General features: G+C 39.1%; 1 protein-coding gene across 7 annotated transcripts in view; it reads right to left on the bottom strand.

Annotated features, from left to right (window-relative positions):
* Positions 1-25721, bottom strand: part of LOC138763982 (endophilin-B1-like) — a 92996-nt gene that overhangs the window by 32778 nt on the left and 34497 nt on the right. For all 7 annotated transcript variants that reach the window (XM_069939100.1, XM_069939103.1, XM_069939102.1 and 4 more), the window contains exons 3-5: positions 15461-15589; positions 14731-14864; positions 5230-5322 (exon numbers count right to left, since the gene is read on the bottom strand). In XM_069939100.1, the coding sequence (XP_069795201.1) occupies positions 5230-5322; positions 14731-14864; positions 15461-15589 (356 nt within the window). The remainder of the gene's footprint in view (positions 1-5229; positions 5323-14730; positions 14865-15460; positions 15590-25721) is intronic.

Raw genomic sequence — 25721 nt, 5'->3', positions numbered from 1 at the left:
ACATATGCATGAACCCAATTTTTAAGCAAACAACAACTGACTTGCGTTACGAGCCCAGAAGACCCATAAACCTAGCAGCAATAGATATTCACTAAGACAAATGGTTACTTAAACAAAAGTTATCTTTAAAACATAAAAATAGAATCAAACTTTAACTTATCACTATTGACGTATTTAACCTAACTTAACCCCCTTCTAATTCTAAGCATGTGCGTGTGTAATGTGTGTGTGTGAAGGTTCAGAAAAGTTCTTTGATTCACAGAACAATCTCACTTCTCATTCCTCCAAGTTCACTGGTTGCAGGCAATTCTTATACTGTGCACAGAATGTAACATGTATAAAGTTCACCAGGCTTTGGTGCTTGCAAGGTAAATGGGTACTGCTCTAGAAGGTTCTTGTCGATTTTTAGAGAGAAATTTATTGTTCCAGGACATCCACAACTGATGTACTTCCATCCTCTTACTGACCCAACCAAGACTTTGTAATCTATTTGAAATAACTAATGTTTAAGCCTAGCAACATAAATCATATTGTTTCTGGATCCACACAAGAGACCGATTGATGTTATTTTAATTAAAATTTCATCCTTTTGTTGAAGTGAAAAATCTGCATTTTCCTCATGAAATTGCATGTTATAATTCATTGTGAGTCCCACTGAAATGCCATTTATTTAGACTGAAAAACAAGCCACTGCCTTCTGCTCGAAACTTAATGCCTGGTGGTCTAAAGCAAGCACTAGAAAAAAGTCTCATCAATCAGCTCAAACTGGAATCCAATACACACTGCAGAGATAAAAGGGCACTGTGATTACTTGATGAAGGACAAATTCCAAAAAAGATAAGTGTCATATTTAAAAAGTTGGTGAATTGTCAGAATCTTACATGGGGGCAGCACAGGCTTAGGGGCCAGAAGGGCCCGTTACTGTACTGTTTGTCAAAATTTTAAAAAATTAACTGCAGCAAAATGATGGTTGACTGTTGGAGTAAATCCTCCCTAATTTGACAGTCTACAAGAGTTATATCCATTAGAACACCTTCTTCTTCTTTGGCTTGGCTTCGCGGATGAAGATTTATGGAGGGGGTAAAAGTCCACGTCAGCTGCAGGCTCGATTGTGGCTGACAAGTCCGATGCGGGACAGGCAGACACGGTTGCAGCGGTTGCAGGGGAAAATTGGTGGGTTGGGGTTGGGTGTTGGGTTTTTCCTCCTTTGTCTTTTGTCAGTGAGGTGAGCTCTGCGGTCTTCTTCAAAGGAGGTTGCTGCCCGCCGATCTGTGAGGCGCCAAGATGCACGGTTTGAGGCGATATCAGCCCACTGGCGGTGGTCAATGTGGCAGGCACCAAGAGATTTCTTTAGGCAGTCCTTGTACCTCTTTTTTGGTGCACCTCTGTCACGGTGGCCAGTGGAGAGCTCGCCATATAACACGATCTTGGGAAGGCGATGGTCCTCCATTCTGGAGACGTGACCCACCCAGCGCAGCTGGATCTTCAGCAGCGTGGACTCGATGCTGTCGGCCTCTGCCATCTCGAGTACTTCGACGTTAGGGATGAAGTCGCTCCATTGAATTTTGAGGATGGAGTGGAGACAACGCTGGTGGAAGCGTTCTAGGAGCCATAGGTGATGCCGGTAGAGGACCCATGATTCGGAGCCGAACAGGAGTGTGGGTATGACAACGGCTCTGTATACGCTAATCTTTGTGAGGTTTTTCAGTTGGTTGTTTTTCCAGACTCTTTTGTGTAGTCTTCCAAAGGCGCTATTTGCCTTGGAGAGTCTGTTGTCTATCTCGTTGTCGATCCTTGCATCTGATGAAATGGTGCAGCCGAGATAGGTAAACTGGTTGACCGTTTTGAGTTTTGTGTGCCCGATGGAGATGTTGGGGGGCTGGTAGTCATGGTGGGGAGCTGGCTGATGGAGGACCTCAGTTTTCTTCAGGCTGACTTCCAGGCCAAACATTTTGGCAGTTTCCGCAAAACAGGACGTCAAGCGCTGAAGAGCTGGCTCTGAATGGGCAACTAAAGCGGCATCGTCTGCAAAGAGTAGTTCACGGACAAGTTTCTCTTGTGTCTTGGTGTGAGCTTGCAGGCGCCTCAGATTGAAGAGGCTGCCATCCGTGCGGTACCGGATGTAAACAGCGTCTTCATTGTTTAGGTCTTTCATGGCTTGGTTCAGCATCATGCTGAAGAAGATTGAGAAGAGGGTTGGTGCGAGAACACAGCCTTGCTTCACGCCATTGTTAATGGAGAAGGGTTCAGAGAGCTCATTGCTGTATCTGACCTGACCTTGTTGGTTTGCGTGCACTTGGATAATCATGTTGAGGAACTTTGGGGGGCATCCGATGCGCTCTAGTATTTGCCAAAGCCCTTTCCTGCTCACGGTGTCGAAGGCTTTGGTGAGGTCAACAAAGGTGATGTAGAGTCCTTTGTTTTGTTCTCTGCACTTTTCTTTTAGAACACCAAAAGTTTAATAAACAGCAATGTATACAATTCAGACAACATTTCTGCCACATCTCAGTAAATTTGGGGAAAATCAAAATTCCTAGAAGTGATTCAATTCTGGTTTGCCCATCACTTTACCCCTACCCCCACCCCAATATTAACTCGTCACTCTTCTCTCAAATCACTAATCGACAGCCCTTACACTCAGCTTTAAACTAGAATTCCCCCTTATTCCTCTTTTTCAAATCTCCTTGCACTTTTGAACTTACCTAAATATTTTATTCCAAAATAGTCAGAGCCCAGAAACAGACTCTCTGCCCATCACATCCATATTGTCCAAGTATCCATCAATCCTCATCTGTAACTTACTAATCCTTTGGCCAGTCAAGTGTTCAAATACTGAGTGGACTTCCTTCTTTCACCACCTACTCAAGGCAGAGCATTCCCTCTGGATGAAGACCCTTTCTCTCTCTAAAACTCCCATTCATTACCTTAAACTTATACCCTCGAGCTTGTTTCAGATACCCACTACCCATGGCTCTGAATTTTGTGTACCTACGTCAGGTCACCTCTTAACCTCTACTCCAAGGAAACCCCAGCTTATCCAGTCACTCCAAAATAAAAATCCATTACAGACAAGGTTCTGGTGAATGATCTCTGCATTTTCCCCATTACAATCAGATCCTTTCTGTATAAGAAATAGAAATACTCACTGTATTCCAGCTGCAGTCTGAACAATATTCTGTTCTATGCCCTCACTAATAAAAGACACCTTTCTCATTATCAAATGTACTTGACTGTCATTCATCTTCAGGGATCTTAGGACTTTGTGAAGTTCCTCTTGGTCATTAAATTACCTCCCCTGCATTGTCAATCCACTTGAAAAGCCTCCCAGCTTTAATTCTCTAAACATGCCATACATTTCCTGGTTTTTATTCATCTATTCCTCAATATCCAGGGTTCCCTGGTCTCGCTGTGGTGTTCAACTTTATGGGAACATGTTGGTAATTAACTCATTATTTCACCTGAATGACTCCCACACCTTAAAAATGTGATCCAAGTCTGTCTTTTGCCTCTTGTAACAAACCCTTATTTTTTTTGTCCACAATATTGTCCAAATCTTCTTCTGTCCCATAGCCCTTTTCCTCTTTCCGGGGCTTTTCTCATACATTTTAAAACTAACATTTAAGAGAAGGCTTTTATACAGAATCCAAATTATGTATTTAAAATGAAAAGCCCATTTATTGGGCAGAAACATAATTGAGCTTTTCATTGTTCCTTTAAAACTTCTCAATGAATGTTGTTATTTAAAAAAAATTCCTAATTTCTGACATGCATTTTGGCCAAGCACACAATAAAATTCCTAGTCTCTGCCAAATCAGCTTGTTAATATGTTGACACAACACTTCCTCTGGTCTTCTTTCCTGTTTTCCTCCCAATTCCACTAATGAATATGCACAGTAAGTCATTTCCACAGTGGTACGGAGCTCTGGTTAAATATTCGGAATACTGTGTTCAGTTTGGGCATTGAACCATGATTTTGATTAGCATTGATTAAGATAGCACAAAAACAGAGCTTCAAAGATGATTAAATTACAAAAGGTAGCCGCATAAAACTGGTCTGATGTTACTAGTGAACTGAAAAATAATACCGTACCAAAATGAATGCTTAGTTCATAAAGGAAAAGTACAAGGGTTTGTTGCATTGAGATATAAACCCTGCTACCCAGGGTCAGATTTAATTTTGTTCTCTTATGTAAAGTCTATGGAGAGCAACTCAAGGGGGCGGAGTGGATAGGAATGGGCTTCGGGCCACTTATTCATGTATGTCTCCTTGGATTGTGCCTATTTCTTCAGTTTTTGAAAGGCAAAAGCCAGATTAGAAACTAAAAGTAGACAATGAATCGCTTCTATTAACACTGTCGTGCACACATGTGTTAGCTTGTGGTTTGGAATGTGCCTTCATTTAATGCAACTGGGCACAAAGTATTTTACCACATGTGATATTTTCTTCAAGCAAAATATTTATTGGAAGGGGACAGAGTGGACTACATTTCATTGAAACTATCCCATCATTTTATTTTAATGTGTACTCAAGAAGGGAACTAGAAACTTGGTTTAAAATTTTCTTAGAAATGTACTACATTACAATTTTGTGCTAGCCTCTGCAAAGAAATTTTAATTTATAATCTCTAATTTGACGTGAGAATGTTATGAGACATGGCCAATTAAATTATTTACAGACATACATTTACAGGTGTAAGTACTACATTTATACTTGATAGAATTGTATCCATAATGCCCTTGAAACAAACCTAAAGTGGCACTTTGAATCAGCTACTTAAATATCAAGATTATATAGTCACTCAAAATGAGACGAGTGAAACACGAAAGTCTGTAGACACTGTGAATGTAGAAAAAATTACACCTCATTTTGGGTAACAACACACTGAGATGCTGGAGGAACTCAGCTGGTCTCGAGGGGCTCAGGTCCAAAATGTCAGCAATATATCCTTATCTCCTATGGACGCTGAAAGACCAGCTGAGCTCCTCCAGCATCTCGGTGTGTTGTTACCCAAAATGAGGCGTAGTTAGAAGGAAATACATTTCAACTCTTCAATCTTGCCAATTAATTTCCAAACCAAATTTCTGTCCTACATTAATTACCAGTACACTTAAAGCTATTTGAGAACTAATATAAATTATCACACTTCTAAAGCACAGCTAATCTTAGCTTTTCAGTTGAAATATTCAATCAATTAGGTGCTGAATTACATCACTTGTGTGTTTACTTACAGCTGAACGAGACTCTGAGACCTTTGCTTTCTTCAGTCTTGCTTTTGCTGCATCTAAATCAAGTCTTTTATTCTGCAAGAGCTTGCGTTCTTTCTGAAAGCATCAACAGATCATAAATAGAATTATTGGCAGGGGCTAACTGAACCCAATTGTTAGGCAAACAACAAGTGACTTGCGTTACGAGCCTAGAGGACCCATAAACCCAGCAGCAATAGATATTCACCAAGACAAATGGTTACTTAAACAAAAGTTATCTTTAAACATAAAAATAGAATCAAACTTTAACTTATCACTATTGACGTATTTAACCTAACTTAACCCCTTTCTAATTCTATGCACGCGTGTGTGTAATGTGTGTGTGAAGGTTCAGAAAAGTTATTTGATTCACATACCAATCTCACTTCTCAAAGTTCACTGGTTGTAGGCAATTCTTATACAGGTACTGTGCACATAATGTAACATGTATAAAGTCCACCAGGCTTTGGTGCTTGCAAGGTAAATGGGTACTGCTCTGGAAGGTTCTTGTCAATTTTCAGAGATTTATTGTTCCAGGACATCCACAATTGATGTACTTCGATCAGCCACTTCAGCGTCTTGCTGACGAGACTTGCCCCTTCAGGGTTCTCCAGATGATAACCTCTTTCTTTCAAGTCACCACAGAGTTCCTTTTTGTTTCTCTTATTCCAAGTGAAACATTAGACAGCCAGTCGTCTCCTCTTGCATGAACCACAAGAGCTTTGACCAGGCAGTCTTCCAAATGGGGCTTTCCACAAGCTTGTCAGCTTGTCCTGTCCCAGCTGTTACTGGCTGTAACACTGTAGAAGTGGTGTGTGTGTGTGTGTGTGTGTGTGTGTGTGTGTGTGTGTGTGTGTGTGAGAGAGACTGAGAAAAAGCCTGTTTGACTCTCTCTCTGCTTCCAAAACCACATGACCCTCTTAGAACAGCAAGTTCTCTTCCAGACAATTTGCGACTCCAACAAGATCTTTCATCTGTTGCCTTCTGTAAACAACAATCCATTAGTGAAGTCTCTTGATCCCTCTCACGAAAGCTGTGGAGCTGATATGTCTAGCATTAGCAGAGTTCCAGTATTTCAAATAAGATCTGTTTTAAAGTGTTTGTATGTAACCTACTCAACAAACCCTTCCCAATTTATCTCCCAAAAACACATCTATATATTCTGTCACACTTGCCATTACTTTAAAACATTGCTTTGCCATGTTATAACTGTCAGTGCAGTATTGGTCTTGTCTGCAAAAATATTCTTCACTCTTAAATGTATTATGGATAACCCTAAGTCAGATACGAAACAATATGCAAGTCATTGAATAGAATATGACACAGATTAATTCCTCGAATGCATTGAACTATTTGGGTGTTAAAATTCACGTGGGCATCTATAAAATTTAAATGATTTAGTGACAAACGGTGGGAGGAACGGTCAGCACCCTATCGAGCCCGCCTTGTGAAGGCCAAGATGGCAACATCGCCCAGGACCAGGAGGTCCCGTCAATGGGGGCCCAACCCGCTGAAGACAAACAAAGCTCACCCAAGACAACAATGGGAGATGAGACCGACCCGGGAGGAGAGGCGGTGTGGTCTCCAGCCAAGTGTCGAGAGGTCCCGCAGAGAGATCCAAGCATTGCAGGGCAGTGTGCATTACGTTTCCCTCACCCCCCCCACCCCAAAACTATGAGCAAACAGCGCCCAGGAGCGCAGCATGACGGGCGTTGGGAGTGACTCACCTGGGGACACGGGAGACCTCAGTCCTGCATCAGGAGATGGCTCTAGGGGTGACCCTAGTAAGGCTGACAGCAAGGAGGAGGCTGGAGACAGCATCGAGAGAGAACCGCAGGGAGGATCTGGGACCCACAGAGGCAGTGTTAGTATCGGCAAGGGAGAGAGGGGACATAGAAAGAATGGAAGAGAGACTGGGCAGGAATTTAAAGGAAAAGACATAAGAGCTATACAATAGAAAGAATTGATGGGAGAATGTCCTAACTAGATTATCAGGAAGGGTATCTGAACTAGAAGAAGGAACTGGTAATAACGAGGACAGAATTAATTCCTGCCACCTGGGAGGCAGAAAGGGGACGCATCTGGCAGAGGATTGACACCTTAGAAAATTATATCTGGACGAACAACTTAAAGATCATGGGGTTGCCAGAGGGTAGAGAAGGGAGGGATCCAGTAGCTTTTTTATTCTTCAAACATTGGCTCCCACAAGGCTTTGGAAGGGAGAAAATTGAAATTGGAGGAACTGGCGGAGGTAGAGAAGGCCCATTGGACACCCTTCCCACGCCTTGGCTCTGGTCAAAAGCCACGCTTGGTCCTGGTGAAGCTCCTGTATCACAAGGACTGTGAGAAAATTTTAAGAGCAGCGGTGGTTGGGGCGAAAGCCAGGGGGAGAGGAGAAATAGAGCTGGATGGAAAACAGGTTCTGTTTTACCCAAACATAAGGGTGGCTATCCTTAAGGAAAGAAAAGAATTTGAGCCAATAAAAAGGCTAAGCACAAAAGATATGAAAGTGTCCTTAGGTACCCGGCAACCCTAAAAGTCATAATGCCAGGAGATGAAAGAAAATTCCTGTCAGAGGTCAAAGAGGCCCAGGAGTTTGTGAAGCAGCTACCAGACATTTAGCACTAAATGAACAAGCACTAGTATTTTTGCTGTATATAAGAGTGCATTGTTAGAAATAGTTACATATCAAAATAGTAATAATAGATTTAACCATTTGGGATATAAATATGCTATTGGGAGAATTTGTGAAAAGGAGGGGGCGGTGGGTGGGGGGGGGTGAAGGAGGTAGAACAGGTTCCTGACCAAATTGGAGCTTCCAAATTTACACCCAGAAGAACAGAAGAGCCGAGATCTTCCCTTCAGAGAAAGGGAGTTCATTGAACTCGTGGCAGACTGACAAGTCTCCAGGGTAGGATGGGTTTCCACCCGAGTTCTACAAGGAATTTAAAGGTTTACCGATACTTCTCTATATGGAGGTGGTGGACCAAGCAATGGAGACCCATATCCTCCCAGAATCTTTTTTCCATAGCAATCATTACAGCGATACTTAAAAAAGACAAAGATTCACGATTGCTGTCTTCCTATAGACCTATCTCACTGTTAAATACAGATTACAAGATACTTACCAAAGCCCTAGCGAATAGATTGTTTATTAGTTTTGGCAAATATTTAGCCAAAGACCAAGTGGGTTTTGAGCAAAAGAGACAGGTACCGGACAATATTGGCAGACTGCTGAGTATAATACACCTGGCACAAACCAGAAAAGAGAGAGTAGTCTAGCTGTGACCCTGGATGCAGAAAAGGGATTTGACAGACTGGAGTAGGATTTTCTATTCAAAGTGCTGGAAAAATTGGGGTTATGGCTAACTTTTACAAACTGGATAAGGGCACTGTACCATGTGCCCAAGGCTAAAGTTGTGACCAACAGACAATTTTCTACAGCTTTTCCACTGACAAGATCAAGTAGACAAGGATGCCCAGTGTCTACAGCCCCTGTTCATACTGGTCATGGAATCATTAGCCAAAGCCATTCGCAAGGATCCAGACATTAAAGGTTTTAGAGCAGGCCAGGAAGAACATAAAATCAACTTATTTGCAGATGACGTACTGATTCATCTAACAGACCCAGCAAACCCATTGTCCAGCCTGTGTTTTACTCTGGAAGACTATCGGGAGATCTCTGGCTACAAGGTTAATTGAAACAAGAGAGAAATTATGCCACTAAGGGGGAATTATAGTCAATGTCAGCAGAACAGCTAAAAAAAGTGGCCACAAAATGGGATCAAATATCTAGAAGTTAGAATAGACAACAACTTGAATAATTTATATATATTGAATTACATACACCCCCTTGCTTAACCACATATTGAGTGGAAGAGCAAATTGTAATGAGGATGTGGAGAGTCTGTAGAGGGATAGAGTTAAGCTGGATGAGTGGGCAAAGGTCTGGCAGATGGAGTACCATGTTAGTAAGTGTGAGTTTATTCACTTTGGCAAGAAAAATAAAAGAGTTGAATATTATTTAAAGGGTGAAAAACTACAGCATGCTGTTGCGCAGAGGGACTTGGGAGGGCTTGTGCATGAATTGCAAAAAGTTAGGTTGCAGGTGCAGCAGGTTATTAAGAAGGCAAATGGAATGTTGGCCTTCATCGCAAGAGGAATTGAATTCAGGAGTAGGGAGGTAATGTTGCAACTGTATAAGGTACTGGTGAGACCGCACCTGGAGTACTGTGTCCAGTTCTGGTCTCCATATTTGAGGAAGGATATACTGGCTTTGGAGACGGTCCAGAGGAGGTTTACTAGGTTGATCCCTGGGATGAAGGGGTTGACTTATGATGAAAGATTAAATCATCTAGGATTGTATTCACTCGAGTTCAGAAGAATGAGAGGAGATCTTATAGAAACATATAGGATTATGAAGGGTATGGATAGGATAGATGTAGGAAGGTTTTTTGAGCTGGCCGGGGAAACTAAAACGAGAGGACACAGTCTAAAGATTCGGGGGAGTAGATTTAGGACAGAGATGAGGAAAAATAGTTTTTCCCAGAGAGTAGTGAATGTTTGGAATTCTCTAACCAGGGAAGTGGTTGAGGCTGCTTCATTAAACATATTTAAAATTCGGTTAGATAAATTTTTACATGATAGAGGAATTAAGGGATATGGGGAGAAAGCAGGTAGATGAAGTTAGGTCATAAATTAGATCAGCCATGATCGTATTGAATGGTGGAGCAGGCTCAATGGGCCATTTTTGGCCTACTCCTGTTCCTACTTCCTATGTTCCTATAACAGTTTACAGCGCAGAAACAGCCCATATTGGCCCTTCGAGTCCACGCCAGTTCACTTGAACTACTCCACTAGTGTTCCCCCAACCCCCCCCACAACCCTCCAACCCCCTCATATCCAACCTTCTCTTAAAGGACAGAAATGACCCTGCCCCAACTATCTCCTCTGGAAGACCATTCTGCCACCAATCTCTGAGTGAAGAAGCATCCTCTAACATTTCTCCTCAAGTTTTGCTCCTTTATCCTCAACTTATGCCCTCTTGTTCCAACCTCCCCTGCCCTCAGGGGAAAGAGTCTACTCATGTCTAATCTATCTATTCCCTTCATAATTTTAAATACCTCAATCAAATCCCTTCTCAACCGTCTATGTTCCTTAAGTCTCCTTAATCTTTCTCTGTACTCTAGATGCTGTAAGCCAGGCAACATCCTTGTAAACCTTCTCTGCACCCTCTCCACTTTATCTATATCCTTTCTATAATTTGGAGACCAGAACTGAGCACAATTCTCCAAACCTGGCCTCACCAATGCCTTAAACAGTCATAGCATCACTTCCCAGCTTCTATACTCTATAATATAGTTTATGAAGGCCAGCATACCATATGCCTTCATAACTACATGGGAATCCCCCTTCAAGGCTTGAAAGAATTAAGGAGGACTTAAATAGGTGGATGTCCCTGGCAAAAACCTTGGTGGGCAGGGTCAACTGTATTAAAATGAATGTGTTACCGAAGCTTCAGTACTTCTATCAGACACTGCTCGTGGCATTTCCCCAAGGATTCTTCCAAAATTTGCTCTCACGAATAATAATATTTCTATGGAATGGAAAGGTGACCAGGGTCTCTATGGAAAAATTGACCTGGGATTATAATCTGGGCAGATTACAAATGCCAGACTTCAAAAAATACTATTGGGCAGCCCAGTTGAGATATATCACCTTACTCTTTGAAGGGGGAGATGTACCATCCAGAAAGTAGAAACACAGGTAAATAGGGTGAAGATGATGTATGCCATATTTGTCTTACAGATCAGGCCACAAGGGTGAAGACTTAGATTTCTGAAGGGTTGACAAGGGTAGGCCAGCGGATTTTATCAAGACCCTTGACAAGACTCCAAATGGTAGGTTTGACTTGAAGGTCACAGCACATAGGACCAAATGTGAGCTAGCCAATTCAATATGGAATTAGCTGGAGAGTAGAGGGTGGGAGTGTTGGATTGTTATTCAGTTTTGGGACCTGTGAACAGCAATGTGTCACTGGATTGGTGCTGGTTCATTCTTTTTCATCCATATTAACCATTTGCAGTTAATGTAGTTAATATAGTCAGTAATTTTACGCGTCACGCTGAAAATAGTGCAAAGGTGGATAGTGAAGAACTCGGAGATTAAAACAGGATCCAGATGAACAACAAGTAAACAAGAAAATCTCTAGATGCTGGGATCTAGAGTAGTACACAAAAATGCTGGAGAAGCTCAACAGTTTGTGCAACCTCGATAGAAAGTAAAAGGCAGTCGACATTTTGGACCTGAGCCCTTCAGGAGTGGCTCAATCCCAAAAAGTCAGTTGCCTTTACTTTCTACAGATGCTGTGTTATCTGCCAAGTTTCTCCAGCATTTTTCCCTAATGCACTAGATCAACTGAGACAGTGAGTTAAGGAATGGCAGATGGAACATAACTCAGACAAGTGCAAGCTTTTGCATTTTGGGAAGTATAACAAGTTCAGGAGTTGCACAGTAAATGGCAGGGGTCTGGAGGTGTACATGGATAGGAAAAGTTTTGAGGGAAAGCAGGCAAATGGGACTAGCTTAGGTAGAGATAACTTGGTAATCATGGACAAGTTGAGCTGTTGGCTGTAAAAGCTTTTGGCGTCACTTTACAATTTTAGAAACACTGCTCTTGCTGCAGTTGGAATATTGTGTACAGTTATGGTTGCCAGGTCATAAGTTAAGGCAAAGAAGGAGACTGCTGTGGGGCACTGACTGAGATTTTGTACATCCTCTCTAGCCATATACGAGATACCTCCTGACTGGAGGATAGCAAATGTGGTTCCTTTATTCAAGAAGGGTAGTAGAGATCAGGCAGGTAACTAGATCAGTGAGTCTTACATATATGCAGGATATAATTGGAAAATAGACAGATTTATTTAGAAAGTCAGAGTTTAAGGATGGCCAGTCTCGCTTTGCTCATGGGAAATTCTGCCTCACTAATTTCATTGAATACAGTAAAATCCCCTTTATCCAGAATTCAAGCAACTGGAAACTTCGAGCAACCAGCAAAAAAATAAATTGTGAAAAATAAAAAGGTAAAAAATTCAAAGGTTTAAAACTGGCATTCCCAGCGGTCAGTCGCCAATCCACGCAACATGTAATCTCAAGCAACTGACGAATTCATCTACCAATCCCCATAGGTGCTAGATACTGGGGCTTTTATTATATTTTGTTACTGAGTACACAGATGAGGGCAAAATATCATTGGTATGAACTTCAGTAAAGCCATATCTTGATGAAGGGCTCAAGCCTGAAACATCAGTTACGTATCTTTGCTACATAAAGGGCACTGTTTGACCTGCTGAGCTTCTCCAGCATTTTGTGTTTTTATGACAAGGACCACCAGGATAGGTTTATCAAAATTGTTCAAGTCCATGGAATCCAAGCAAGCTGTTAAACTGGATTCAAAATTACATTGTTAATGTAATTAACAGTGGAGGCATGCTGTTCTGATTGGACATCTGTGACCAATGGAGTGCACAAGGATTAGTATTCCTGCTCTTTGCTATGTCTATTAATAATTTTTAGAAACTATAATGACAAAGTCTGCAGATAACACAAACATTTGCAGTGTTACAGATTGTTAAGAGAATCGACTTAGCTACAGAATAATAGATGAGCTGAAAAATTGGACAGAGCAATCGGAGATGGAAATTTCATCCTGACAGGTGCAAAGTGATCCATATTGTAAAAGTCAACACTCCCCTAGGAGTGTTAATGGATAGAGGGGCATGGGGTACAAGTCCATAGATTCCTGAAAGTGGCAACACAGGTAGATGAAGTGATTAATTAACATGTGATGCTTGCCTTCATCAATTGTAGTGTAGCAAACAGGAGCAGGGACTTCACTTTACCACTTCATAAAACATGGGTTAGACCACACCAGGAGTATTGTGCAGTTGTTTGCTAGTTTATAGGAAGATGTGTTTACATTGGAGAGAAAGTGAAGTGGATTTACCACCATGCTACCAGGACAAAATGTATCTGATCTTGACAGACTGGTTGGGCTGGATTTGGTCTTTTCTCAAGAACTGAGGCAGCTGAGGGATGACCTGATAGAAGTATACAGGAGAAAAGATAGCAAGAATGCTTTTTGCCCCATAATGGGCATATCCAAAACAAGAGGCCATTCTTGTATAGAAAATCAAAGAGAAAATATTTTCTACAGAGTGGTTTGAATTTATACCTTGTATAGTGAAGGAGGTTTTCTCCACATTTAAGGATCATCTAGGCAAGCATTCAATTTGATAAAGCATTGAAGCCTTCAGACAAAATCTTGAGTACAGGGGCTGGAGCAGGTAGAGGTAAAAGGGACAAGAATAGGCATTTCCAATGATTGGCATGAATATGATGGGCTGAAGAGTCCGTTTCTAAGTTGTGCAACTTTATGATGCAGGGTCTTGGCCACCCTGGCTGTATTTATATGGCTGCAAGATCATGGTTATTCTGGCTACAATCTTAACTCCACCTTCTCAGCTACCCATGATAACATTTCACCCCTTGCTTCTCAGGAAGCAATGATCCTTTGCTTTTAAAATCTACTCGGAGTTAAATTCTCAGCTTTAAACTGGAAGATACAATGTTGAGCAAGAAAAGCGCAGAGGGCAGTTTTGATCCTATATTAATGGAATGGATTAAAAAAAAGTCTAGTTATTGTCAATTCACTCTTGGAGCATTGAAAGTTGTTCATCTTTGAGCTATCGGGTCTATATGCTCGTCAGGAAGGAGACAAATGTGTCCTGTGTTAATGTGGAAAAACTTTAGAAAGATTTGAGTATATTATTAGGATAAATTATGAAAATAAAAATACAAAAGGATCCGAGAATATTTTTACTTGGTAATATATATGAGGACAATATGAAACTGAAGTTGGATAAATATCATGAAAAATTTCTTAATATAGCTAAAAAATGTTGCCATGACATGGGAAAACAGAAAATTTTATAATGATTGATAGATGGAACACTGAAATACAAAACTGTATACCATTAGAAAAAAATTACTTATAATTTAAGGAATCAGATTGGGAATTTTTTTTATAAGATTTGGGAACCAAATATGGAATTTGTTAATAAAAGCCCATTCACATCACCCACTCCTCTCAATCAATAATCAATTAGGAGATACAATAATTATATCAAGAGAATATGATTAGTGATTAATATATAGTCTAGGTGTTTCCTTTCCTTTTTCTTTTTTTTGGGCGAGGGGGAGGGGGGTTTTGATGGGAAAATATATATATTTTTTGCATCATCTTGTATTGAATAATATTGGATTATCTATATTATTGAACAATTGTTTGGTATTGATACAAGTGATAAATAAAATTTTCACAAAAAAGGAGAGAAATGTCACAAAAACTCAAGGATGGACTACAAATAACGACTTTATGTGGCAATGCTGTGTGAGCAGTGTCGAGAGAAGACGATTTCAACTTACAGATATTGTTTTATAATCTCCTTCCAGGAAGTTCCTAAGGGGTGCCAAAAAATTAACTGCTGACGTATGTATTAGTTCCCTCTCTGCAGCACCAATTCTATTTTCAGTTTCTCCACATTTAATAAGAGCACTGCCTGTTGAGTAAAAAAGAATTGAATTATTCTGCCCATTGATAATGATCTTTAATTTCTATTTAAATACAGTATTTCCATTGGCATGCTAAAGAAATGTAGCATGATCGAACTAACCTTGCAGTTGAAATTTTAACGTGCCGGACACAGTAGCACACCAGAGACATACATATTCTGTTGCCATTTTCAAAAAGAATTAACTTTAAAATTCATTTTCCTAATGTCTTTATTGTATGCTGTGCAAAACATTTTTGTACAATGTAAATCTTAAGCTTTACACATATCCTAGCAATCTGAGACCAATATCATTTACACTTTACCAATTGTTAGGAATTTTGATTATCAGGATGATAGGTTTGTGCCAGCCATCTTGAAATAATTGCCAATCAAATTTTTTGAAACTGATTGCAAGATGGCATTAGGTAATGAAATTCATCAGTACCAAGACTATTCATAATTGCAGTCCCCCAAATGCCACAGAAATACAACACAAGGTTATTCAGTTTGTGTTGCGTGTGGGCATTCTACAAAACTACTGTTTCAAACCCTTTATAAAATATACTGCACTCAGCACAAGAGAAGTGCCTAAATCTTCTTACCATATGCAGTTCCAGGACCAAAGTCATTTCCAGCATCAAGCATATACTGGGCTAATTGTTCAAAATTATTTATTCGAGAAGGTGCTTTCCGATCCAGTTTTTCATACACAAATTCTTCTATTCTGGCATCTATTGATGAAAAGAGTGAACCAAATCAAATCCAATTTTGAGATCATGTGCCAATGCATCACAAGATGGTAAATGAGGTTGAATTTTCTGCAGTTGTAAACAAGAAAAGCATCCAAATTACTTTTTAAAGCATTCCCACATCGTGACATGATTATTCATGGCTGTTAAAAAGCACAAATGCCTGTTAAAAATGAAACACTAATTCTGGTTATTAGTTGAGCCTATTCAGCCTCAAGCCACTATGAACTCCTAATGGTCGATCAGACCTTCAGCTCAACTTAATACCACATCTCTATCTTCAGAGAATAAATGTTTTATAAATTAGCCTTTGACTACTGACACATGGGTTTAAATCTTGTAAAGTTCCTGTCTCAAGTGAGCAGTTTGGACAACAGCAATCCACATAGTTGCAGAATGAAACTATTGCACAGGTTGCCAATTGCAAAGGACTTGAGGAAAATTTCCAAAGTTGAGTTTTAATTTATTTACTAAAGGTATCTCTTAATGCGGAAAATGTTACAAATTCCATTCCCACAAAATCTATCAGCTTGCTAAGCTATGAAAGACAGAACATGGCCCACGAGTTTCAATCTTGGTTCGAATAAATTTGTTTATGAAAAGAGCAAGGTTACATCTTTTAGTACAGAACATTTCTGATTATCCAAAAAGCTTGGGACCAGATATATTTCAGTTAACTGGATTTTTCAGATAACTGAATATTGGCTTGAAGCAGCCGAGTAGCATCAGCAGAATATTTGTATTAAGTCTCAATTTATTGTCATAGTAATAAAACAGTATTATATTACATGAAATTAATTTTTGCCTGCTGTATGGCAGACAGATTCGGCACCAGCAGGAATTGCCTAAGCACCTCTAACAGGCAGAAACACAGAGAGAAGAGATTCCACCAGCCCCACCCCCAGAGACATTGAGTGCCCGTAAATGTGTCTCGAGCACTTCTGCAGCCACAGAACCCAAACCATTCGCAATCCGAACTCCAGATCAGAACCTCTGACATGGTCAGGAATCTTCAACACCTTCAGCAGCTCCTCGCATCCTGGTTCGGATACCTTGTTACCCCTCCTGCCACTTTGAGACAGTCTCCAGTCTGGCATGATTCTCCTGACAGCAGTCTCAAGCAGCCCACAGCTTCCTCGCCTCAAGTTGCCAGCAGCCTGTCACATATACTGGTTCCTCAACCGCAGAGCTCCTCACTGGTCCGCCACCATGGTCACCATTCCGCGCATGTCTCCTCCACTTCTTCTCAGACAGAGGGATCATCTTCCAAGCCTCTGGTGTCCTGCTCCAGACCTCCGCTTCCCCTGAATCTGCAGCCCCTCGTGGCAGCTACTGGTTAATAGGCGCGCTGCTATCTTGGGCGCAGACCTGTGGTCGCGGGGTTTCAAATAAAACCAAAGTTCAAAGCCCGTGTGGAGCAGTTAGACAATAAACAACAATAAAGTAAGGCTTTTGAAAGATGAAATAATGTTTAACTTTTACCTAAAAACATGGTCTCTGGTGACAAAATAAGATAAATGCAGCAACAAACACTAGAAATTCTCCTTGATGGCTTTTCAAATGTTTCCTCCAGTGTCATCTGCCTCATTAACAATGGTTTTTGTCTCAGCAGTCTGTCTTTGATTTTATACACTGACAATTTCTTGTTCTGTTACGCTCCTCTGGTGCATCAATAAGCCCATCACACATTTTCACAATGTCCTCTATAGGCACTTTTTCTGCAATGGCAATCAAGTCATTTTCATCACGTTCACCTTGGTGCAGAACAATTTCAGCTATTGCACCATCTGTCAGTGCATGAACAATTGGAGCATCATTATCGAGGTTAAACACTTCTTCAGTATTCTCAACTTACTGATGGACTTTGAACATTTTTTTTTCCTCCATAGGTAAGGAGGTCACACAACATTTTTTCCCCCTCCCCTGACACACAAAATCACCATCTTCTCCATCATCAAGGAATAGAGTTTCAGGCCAGAGATTGTGCCAGGCATGTACAACTGTGTTTTTAGTCACATTGAGAGCAGCATAAATTGCTCCTTCACGGTGAGCTCCTTTTGGAAATACACTCTAGTTCTTCATTTTTACCTGTATGCAGTGTTTATCTATCTTTCATTAACTTCTGTTCATCACTTTCAGTGTAGAACTTCAACAGTTTCTTCAGGACATAGATTGTGGTCGTTCCAACACCATTCTCTGGTGTTAGATGTTTCATCCTTATACCACTGTTCAGTTTCACCAAGCAGCTTGACTGTCTGTTCCATTGACAAACAAACACTTCCTCATTTTCACTTCCATGGACAGTGCTATCTGCAGACCTTTTTGCAAATGGATTTAAAATGGGGCCAAAAGTGCATCTGAGCCCCACATGAACACGTCGGGTAAACATTTTTCTTCAACTTATGAAGTCACGTTACTGCCATAAAAAAGTTTGGATAACTGATCTTTTCAGTTAACTGATTTTTGGATAATTGGAAACATACTGTAGTAATATTGGAGTTTCAGGATTGACAGAGAAGTGAAAAAATTTTTTACAGCAATATGTAGAGTGGATATCCGTGGGGGGAGGGGGGCAGGGAGAGAGATGATGCAGGGGAATATGGGTAGAAGTTCAGAATAGGGGGGGGGGGGGGTAAACAAAATTCACGTTGGGATTATACTGTCAGCTTCAATAGAGAACAGGAATTAGTGTTAACAGGTATGTAAGCAAACTATAGAAAGGTGCAAAAGCAAGAAGGTTATAGTAATGAGACTTTAACTTTCCCAATATTGACGGGGTTGCCTTAGATTGGGAAGAAATTTAAGTGCATCCAAGAGAGTTTTGAGACATGTAGATAATCCCATCACAGAAGGGACCGACCTCTTATTAGGAAATTAAACTAAACAGGATGTGAAACATTTTAGAAACAGTGACCACAAGTTTAAAAAGTTTCAAGGTGGTAAAGGAAAGGTTGGCTCACAAGTGGAGATACCAAACTGGGGAAGGATAATGCAGATTTTAATAGTGCAAGAGAGAACTCTGTGAAAGTCGATTGGAAACAGACACTTGTAGGTAAACGATAGCTGACAGGTGAGTCTCTTTAAAAAGGGATTTAGTGAGAGTTCATGACCAGCATGTTTTGGGAAGGATGAAAGACAAAGATGACAAGATTAAGGAACCTCAGATAACAAAGATTATTCAAAGTATCTGCCAGGTACTGGCAACTATAACCTAACAAGTTACTTAAGGAATATAGAAGGTATAGGAGAGTGGTCAAGAGAAAATTCTTAGTGCAAAAGGAGGCTATGAAATATACTTGATTAAGGAGAATCTCAAATTATTCTACATTAAGATCAAGGGGGTAGCTATGGAAAAAGTAAGTCCCCTTCAGAACTAAAGGGGTGATCTTTATGCGGTGCCAGGGGATGCAAGTTAGGCCTGAAATGCGAGTATTATCTAAAGTATATAGATATCAAGAAAATTGAGGTGTTCGATATCTTGGATAGCACAAGGATAGATAAATCTCCAGTGATGGATGAAATCTATCCCAGCCTGGTGTGGGAAATTAGGGAAGAGGGTACAGTTTTTTTTTGGATTTGTGTTAGCTATTGGTAAGTTGTCAGAAGGATGAAGGAGAGCTACCTTTGTTCCTTTATTCCTTTAAGGAACAGATATAACCGAGGAAACTAAAGACAGGTGAACCCTATATCAGTGGTAGAAAACTATTAGAAAAGCAGAGACTGATAAGGGTTTTGTAGCGAGAAATACTGTGTTACTAATTTATTAAGTTTTTTTCAAGATGGAGATCAATGAAGGCAGGATTACAGATGGACTTTAATAAGGCACCTGACAAGGTTTTACAGGGATAGGCTTGTCCAGAAAGATAAGGTACATAGTAAGCAATGGTAACTCTGTTTGCATTTATGGCAGGCAAAAGTTGAAAACTACAGTGTATATTACAGTTTTTGAATTACATGACGATAAAAGGAACCTTCAAAACTGGTTAATTAGTTCAAAACTGGCTTGATGATACGGAGCAAAGAGTAGTGGCGGTCCGACAAGAAGTGTACGACTTCTGGTAAACTAAAGATATTGTTGCTGGGACCTTTGCTCTTTGTGATCTACATCAACAACTTTGATGTGAATGTTGGGGGAATGATTAACATGCCTGGATGACAAAAATTGATGGCATCAAGAATAAAAGAAGGTTGTCCAAGTCTCCAGCAGGATATAGATCACAAGATATAGGAGCAATACAGTCTGTTCCACCATTCTAATCATGAGCTCATCGATTCACCCTCTCAGCCCCATTCCCCAGCTTTTACCCCATAACCCTTGATTCCCTAACTAATCAAATACCTATCAATCTCTGCCTTAAATACACCCAACGACCATACACCCAACGACCTTGGTTCCACAGATTCACAACCCTCTGACTAAAGAAATTTTTCCATCTGTTTTAAATTGACACCCTTTTATCCTGAATTATGCTCTCTTGTCCTAGAATCCTCTACCATGGGAAACATCTTTGCCATATGTACTCCGTCCAGGCCTTCCAGCATTTGAAATGTCTCTGAGGTCCCCCTTATCCTTCTGTACTCCAACTAGTACAGTCAAAGAGTCGACAATTGTTCCTCATACACTAACCCTTTCATTCCTGGTATCACTCCAGTAAATCATTTCTGAACCCTCACCAACGCCAGCACATTTTTTTCTCAAATACGGCACCCAAAACTGTACACAGTGCTTTATAGAGCATCAACGTTACACCCCTGCTCTTGTATGCTATCCCTCTATGAATGCCACATTGCATTCACCACTTTCACCTCCAACTCAATCCGAAGTTGACCTTTCGGGTATCCTGCATGAGAACTCCCAAGTCCCTTTGCATCTCAAAACTTTGAATTTTCTCCCCATTTAAATAATAGTTTGCCCATCTATTTATTCTACCACAGTGCATGACTGAACACTTTCCAACATTGTATTTAATTTGCTACCTCTTTGTCCATTCTCCTAATCTATCCAAGTCTCTCTGCAGCCTTTCAGTATCCTCAGCACCACCTGCCCTATTTTGGTATCATCTGCAAATTTAAACAAAGCCACCAATTCCATAATCCAAATCATTCATATACAATGGAAAAAGAAGCAGCCCCAACACAGACCCCTGTGGAACACCAATGGCAGCCAGTAGCCCACCAGAATAGGAACCCTTGTTTCCTGCTGATCAGCCAATGCTCTATCCATGCTAGTATCTTTCCTGTAATTCCATGGGCTCTCATGCTGTTTAGCAGCCTCATGTGTGGCACTTTTGACAGCCTTTCGAAAGTCTAAATAAGGAAAACAACCCCACTTAAATAAAGCTCATCTTCAAATATCTAAAAGGAATGGTGGATTGCCATTTAAAGTGGATTTTGTTATGGGGGGGGGGGTCAATATAAGTAATTTGCTTCTTTTATAACACTTTGATAATCTACTTGACCACTCCCATGAGTAGAAATGGGAGTGAATTTTACTACAATTACTTCTATGTTGGCAATTTTATGCTTTTTTTTTAAATCCTCCTCTTTATATAAATTAACTGATAATCCAATAATTAGACATAGTTTGAGAATATGGGCACAATTTAGAAGATTTTTTTTGGATTTCAGAGTTTTTCTCTTGCCAGCCCTATTATATCTATTCATCTTTTTCAACTTTAATGACTGGCACAGACTGAGTATAAAATGTTTTAAAGACCTTTTTATTCAAAACAATTTGCCTCCTTTGAACAATTTGTGGTAAAATTTAACTTATCACTCATTTTTTTTAGATATTTATAAGTTAGACATTTTGTTCAATCTCAGATCCCTGAATTTCCACAAATTCCCGAAGCAAACATACTTTGTGATTTACAACTTTCTCACAAAGGTTTAATTCTCTTATTTATAATAATTTGCTTGATTTAAGGATAGCCTCGTTAGTTAAAATCAAGAACAATTGGGAACAGGATCTGAATCTTTCATTCTCAGATGAGGTGTGGGATTCTACTTGTAATCTGATTAATACAACCTCCTTTTATACACGACACTGTTGGAATTTAAAGTGGTTCATTGAGTACATATGTCTAAAGATAAATTGTCTCATTTTTATCCAGTTATAAATCCTCTGTGACAAATGTAAAATTGGTGAATTTTCTTTGGTTCACAAAATTACCAGTTTCAAGCCATTAAAAAAATTAGTCATTTTAAACAAAATCATTTTTTTTAAAAACAGTGAGCACAGCATATCAGACAGACACTATCATCTGTACCCAGACTCCAAACCCCTTCCAGATCACCAGGCAGTACCTGCTTGACCTATGCTCAAACCAGTGTCTGGTTCTCCTGACCCCAAGCAGTACTTGCCCATAACTAGCACCTAACATGCCAAGCAGTGCCCTTGCCCACCTTGCATCCAATCCCAAAGTAGTATCTCTGCACCCAATCCTCAGGCAGTGCCCTGCTCAATCAGTCCTCAATCACCAGGCAGAGCCCTGGCCAATCCATAACAATTTCTTTGCACTGATGTTTATATATTACTCTGGATTTTTTTCAGCTAACCTTAAAAGCAATTAGTCTTGCCCAAACATTTCTTCACACGTGGTTTTCAAGATATGGATTAAAAACATGAGGGAGTGCCGCTGGCATAAACAGCATGGCATTGCAACACATCAGAAATTCTTTGCAAGCGAGGGAGAGTGCATAGTGATGCGTCGCCATTGCTATACTGGAGGAAACTTGGCAGCCAACGTCGGCAGAGCAAAATCCTAGCACTGCATGGAATGAGCAGAGGGATTCAGAGAGGGCACTGATAAAAGGCAGAGGTGGATTTTTAAAACTTGGAAATCCACAGAAAAATTGAAAATTCACATGCCCATTAATTGCTCTATTCGGAACATTTCAAGATAATGTTTTACTGACTCCAATTCAAAACTGAATTTCATCTTTTACTTTATTGATAGCCAAACGTGCAATTTTGATTAAATGGAAAGACAATGCTCCATCTATTCATACACAATGGTTAAATGATATTATGCATAGTTTAAGTTTAGAAAAAAATCATATTTGCCATTAAAGATTCAAATAATAAATTTCCGAGAGTAGCAATGAGAAAATTGATGTGGGATTTTCAATTTGGAGGTTTAAGATTACCGAATTTTCAGCATTATTATGAAGCAGCTCAATTCAAATTTCTTAGTGCATTAATGAATATGGACGACCCACCTAGTTGGGTAAAGATAGAAATGGCAGTTATTTTAGAAACATTTCCTCATGAGTTTCTGTTTCGATAGAATAAAAATTTATTACGAACTTATGATGTACCAATATTGAAACATTTATTGAATTTATGGACAAGTAAACTTAAAAAATTGGGACTTAAAAATATATATTCTGGAAGAATGCCATTATATAATAATCAACTTGTTCCTTTTATGGTCTCCAATGCCACTTTGAAACAATGGGAAAAGAAGGGAATAAAAAATTTATCTGATTGTTTTTCTGAGGGTTGTTTTTGTTCCTTTGACGAATTACAAAGGAAATATGGTATTAGTGCAAATTCTATATTTGTATATTATTAATTAACATCTTTTGTAAAACAGTTATGTGGTCGACATATGATTTTATTGCCTGAATCTGGTTTTGAAGAATATGTACTTTCAATACCAAAAAAGGGATATATATCTGATTTGTATTGTATTTTACAAGAAATTGATAGTAAAAAAGACTGGGATAAAGATAAGTTGAAATGGGAAAAAGATTTAGGACATAAAATAGCTGAAGAAGCTTGGATGGAAATTTGTCAGAATAGTATTCGGAAATTAATTAATGCTAGACTAGCGATGATTAATTATAATTTTATTCATCAGCTATATTTAACGCCGGAGAAATTTAAAAAAATTGGTCTTAGTAAGTTGGATTCTTGTTTTCGATGTGATGAGACGGCCAATACTTTTTTGCATACTGTTTGGCTTTGTGATCGATTGCAACAGTTTTGGAAAGGTATTCAATCTATTTTTAACAGTTTATATAATATCCATCTTGTATTAGATCCCGATATTTTTATTAGGGAACATGCAATCATTAATTGATTTAGGTTTAGAGGATTATCAGATTTCATTTATCTATTTAGCTTTAGTCGTGGCTAAGAAATGTATAGCACTTACTTGGAAAGATAGAAATATACTAACTTTAGATAAGTGGTATTTGGAAATGAAATTTTGTTTGACGATGGAAAGGATATCTTTTTCAATTCGGGATAAGATGTCTTTTTATAAGTTAAAGTGGACTCCGTTTGCTAATTATATGCATTTAAGTTTGATTTAAATATATGTTTAAGTGTGATATTTTAGTATTGACAATTTTTTTTGTTGTTAGAATTTTTTTTAGGTTAAGTTTTATCTCTTTTTTTGTAAGTGGGTATTTTTTTCCCATATATAATATTGTTAATTTTATTAACTTTTCACTCTTTATTTTTGTGGGGGGGAGGGTTGGACTAATTTTAAGTTAGACTATTAATATTGTGTTACAATTAACGGGGGGGGGGGTTATTTTGTGTAGTTTTCGGATGTAATTTTGTAATCATACCATTTTAATTTTTTTTTTCTTTAAATGTAATTCTCTATTGTATTCATGTTATAAAATTTTAAATAAAGTCTTCAAAAAAAAAAGATTCAAATAATAACTTTCTAAAGATATGGGGCCCATTTACAGACAATTATCATAACCTAAAGAATTAGGGTTATTCTGAAGCTTTGGTGCTGTGCTGTCCATCTCCAGGTTGCTGTCACTCGATTCCGCTTTTAACCTTGAATTACAAGGATTATTTAATAAGATTTTTTTTATTTTCTTATCCTTTAAATAATACATGACAATATATAGCTGTACTGTTCAATTTTCCATAATATAAACATCAATGCAAATATTTTAAAAAGAAAACAAGTCTAAATACACATCCACTTAATCACCTTTATCTTATTTATGATCTCTTTCCTTTAAGGCAGTGGTTCTTAACCTTTTTCTTTCCACCCACATACCAATTCAAGTATTCCCTATGCCATAGTTGCTCTTCGATTAGTAAAGTATGTGGGTAGAAAGAAAAGGTTTGAAAACCACCGTTTTAATCATACCTAAATGATTCATTATGTGCAAGGTTTCTTAACTCCAAAGGAAATGGCAAATGACAATTTTTCTCAAGCAAAATATTTCAGTAACAGTTGGGTCTAGAGCAGTGATTCTGAACCTTTCCTTCCCACTCACATACCACCTGAAGCAATCCCTTACTAATCACAGAGCACCGATAGCATAGGGATTAATTATAGTGGTATATGAGTGGAAAGAAAAAGGTTGACAACCACTGCTTTAAGGAAACCATGCTGACTTGGGCCTATCTTTTCATGTACCTCCAGGTATTCCATAATCTCATCCTTGACAATCAATTTCAACAGCTTCCCAACTACTGACACAGAGACACAGACTAATAAGTCTATAATTTCCTTTCTGCTGCCTCACTCCCTTCTTACACAGCAGAGTGACATTCACGATCCTCTACTCCACCGGAACCATGCCAGACTCCATCGATTCCTGGAAGAATATAAACAATGCCTCCATAATTTCTACAGCTATCTCCTTCCGAACCAGAGGGTGCATTCCATCGGATCTGGAAGATTCATCTACCCTTAGACCAGGGGTGTCAAACTCAAATTCACAGAGGGCCAAAATTAAAAATTTGGACTAAGTCGTGGGCCAAACTAAATATTTATTGAAAAATTTCAACAACATCTGCATGTTTTCTCTTCTTTCAACATGTAATGTTAAACTTTTTCTTATTAAAATAAATGTTTAATAATAGTTTTGGATAAACTATTTCCAGAAGAAGCATTAACAAATGAGAAATAAAATATTCAATAAATAATATTTCTCTATAGCCTTTAAGCTCCTTTTAAATGCATTTTTTTTCACAACCCAGCAAGTCAAAAAAATAACAACTTGCTTCAATGAAAATCCAATCTTTCAACTATGAACAGTCCAAAGTTAACCAAAGAAAATATTAATCCAAGCTTAGCTTGCTACATGTGATTTACTCTGATGCACCTGGGTCTAAACCAGATACTTGGCA

Source organism: Narcine bancroftii, chromosome 5, assembly GCF_036971445.1.
Source record: "Narcine bancroftii isolate sNarBan1 chromosome 5, sNarBan1.hap1, whole genome shotgun sequence".
Classification (NCBI taxonomy): Eukaryota; Metazoa; Chordata; class Chondrichthyes; order Torpediniformes; family Narcinidae; genus Narcine; species Narcine bancroftii.
This window is presented reverse-complemented; position numbering and strand designations above follow the sequence as displayed.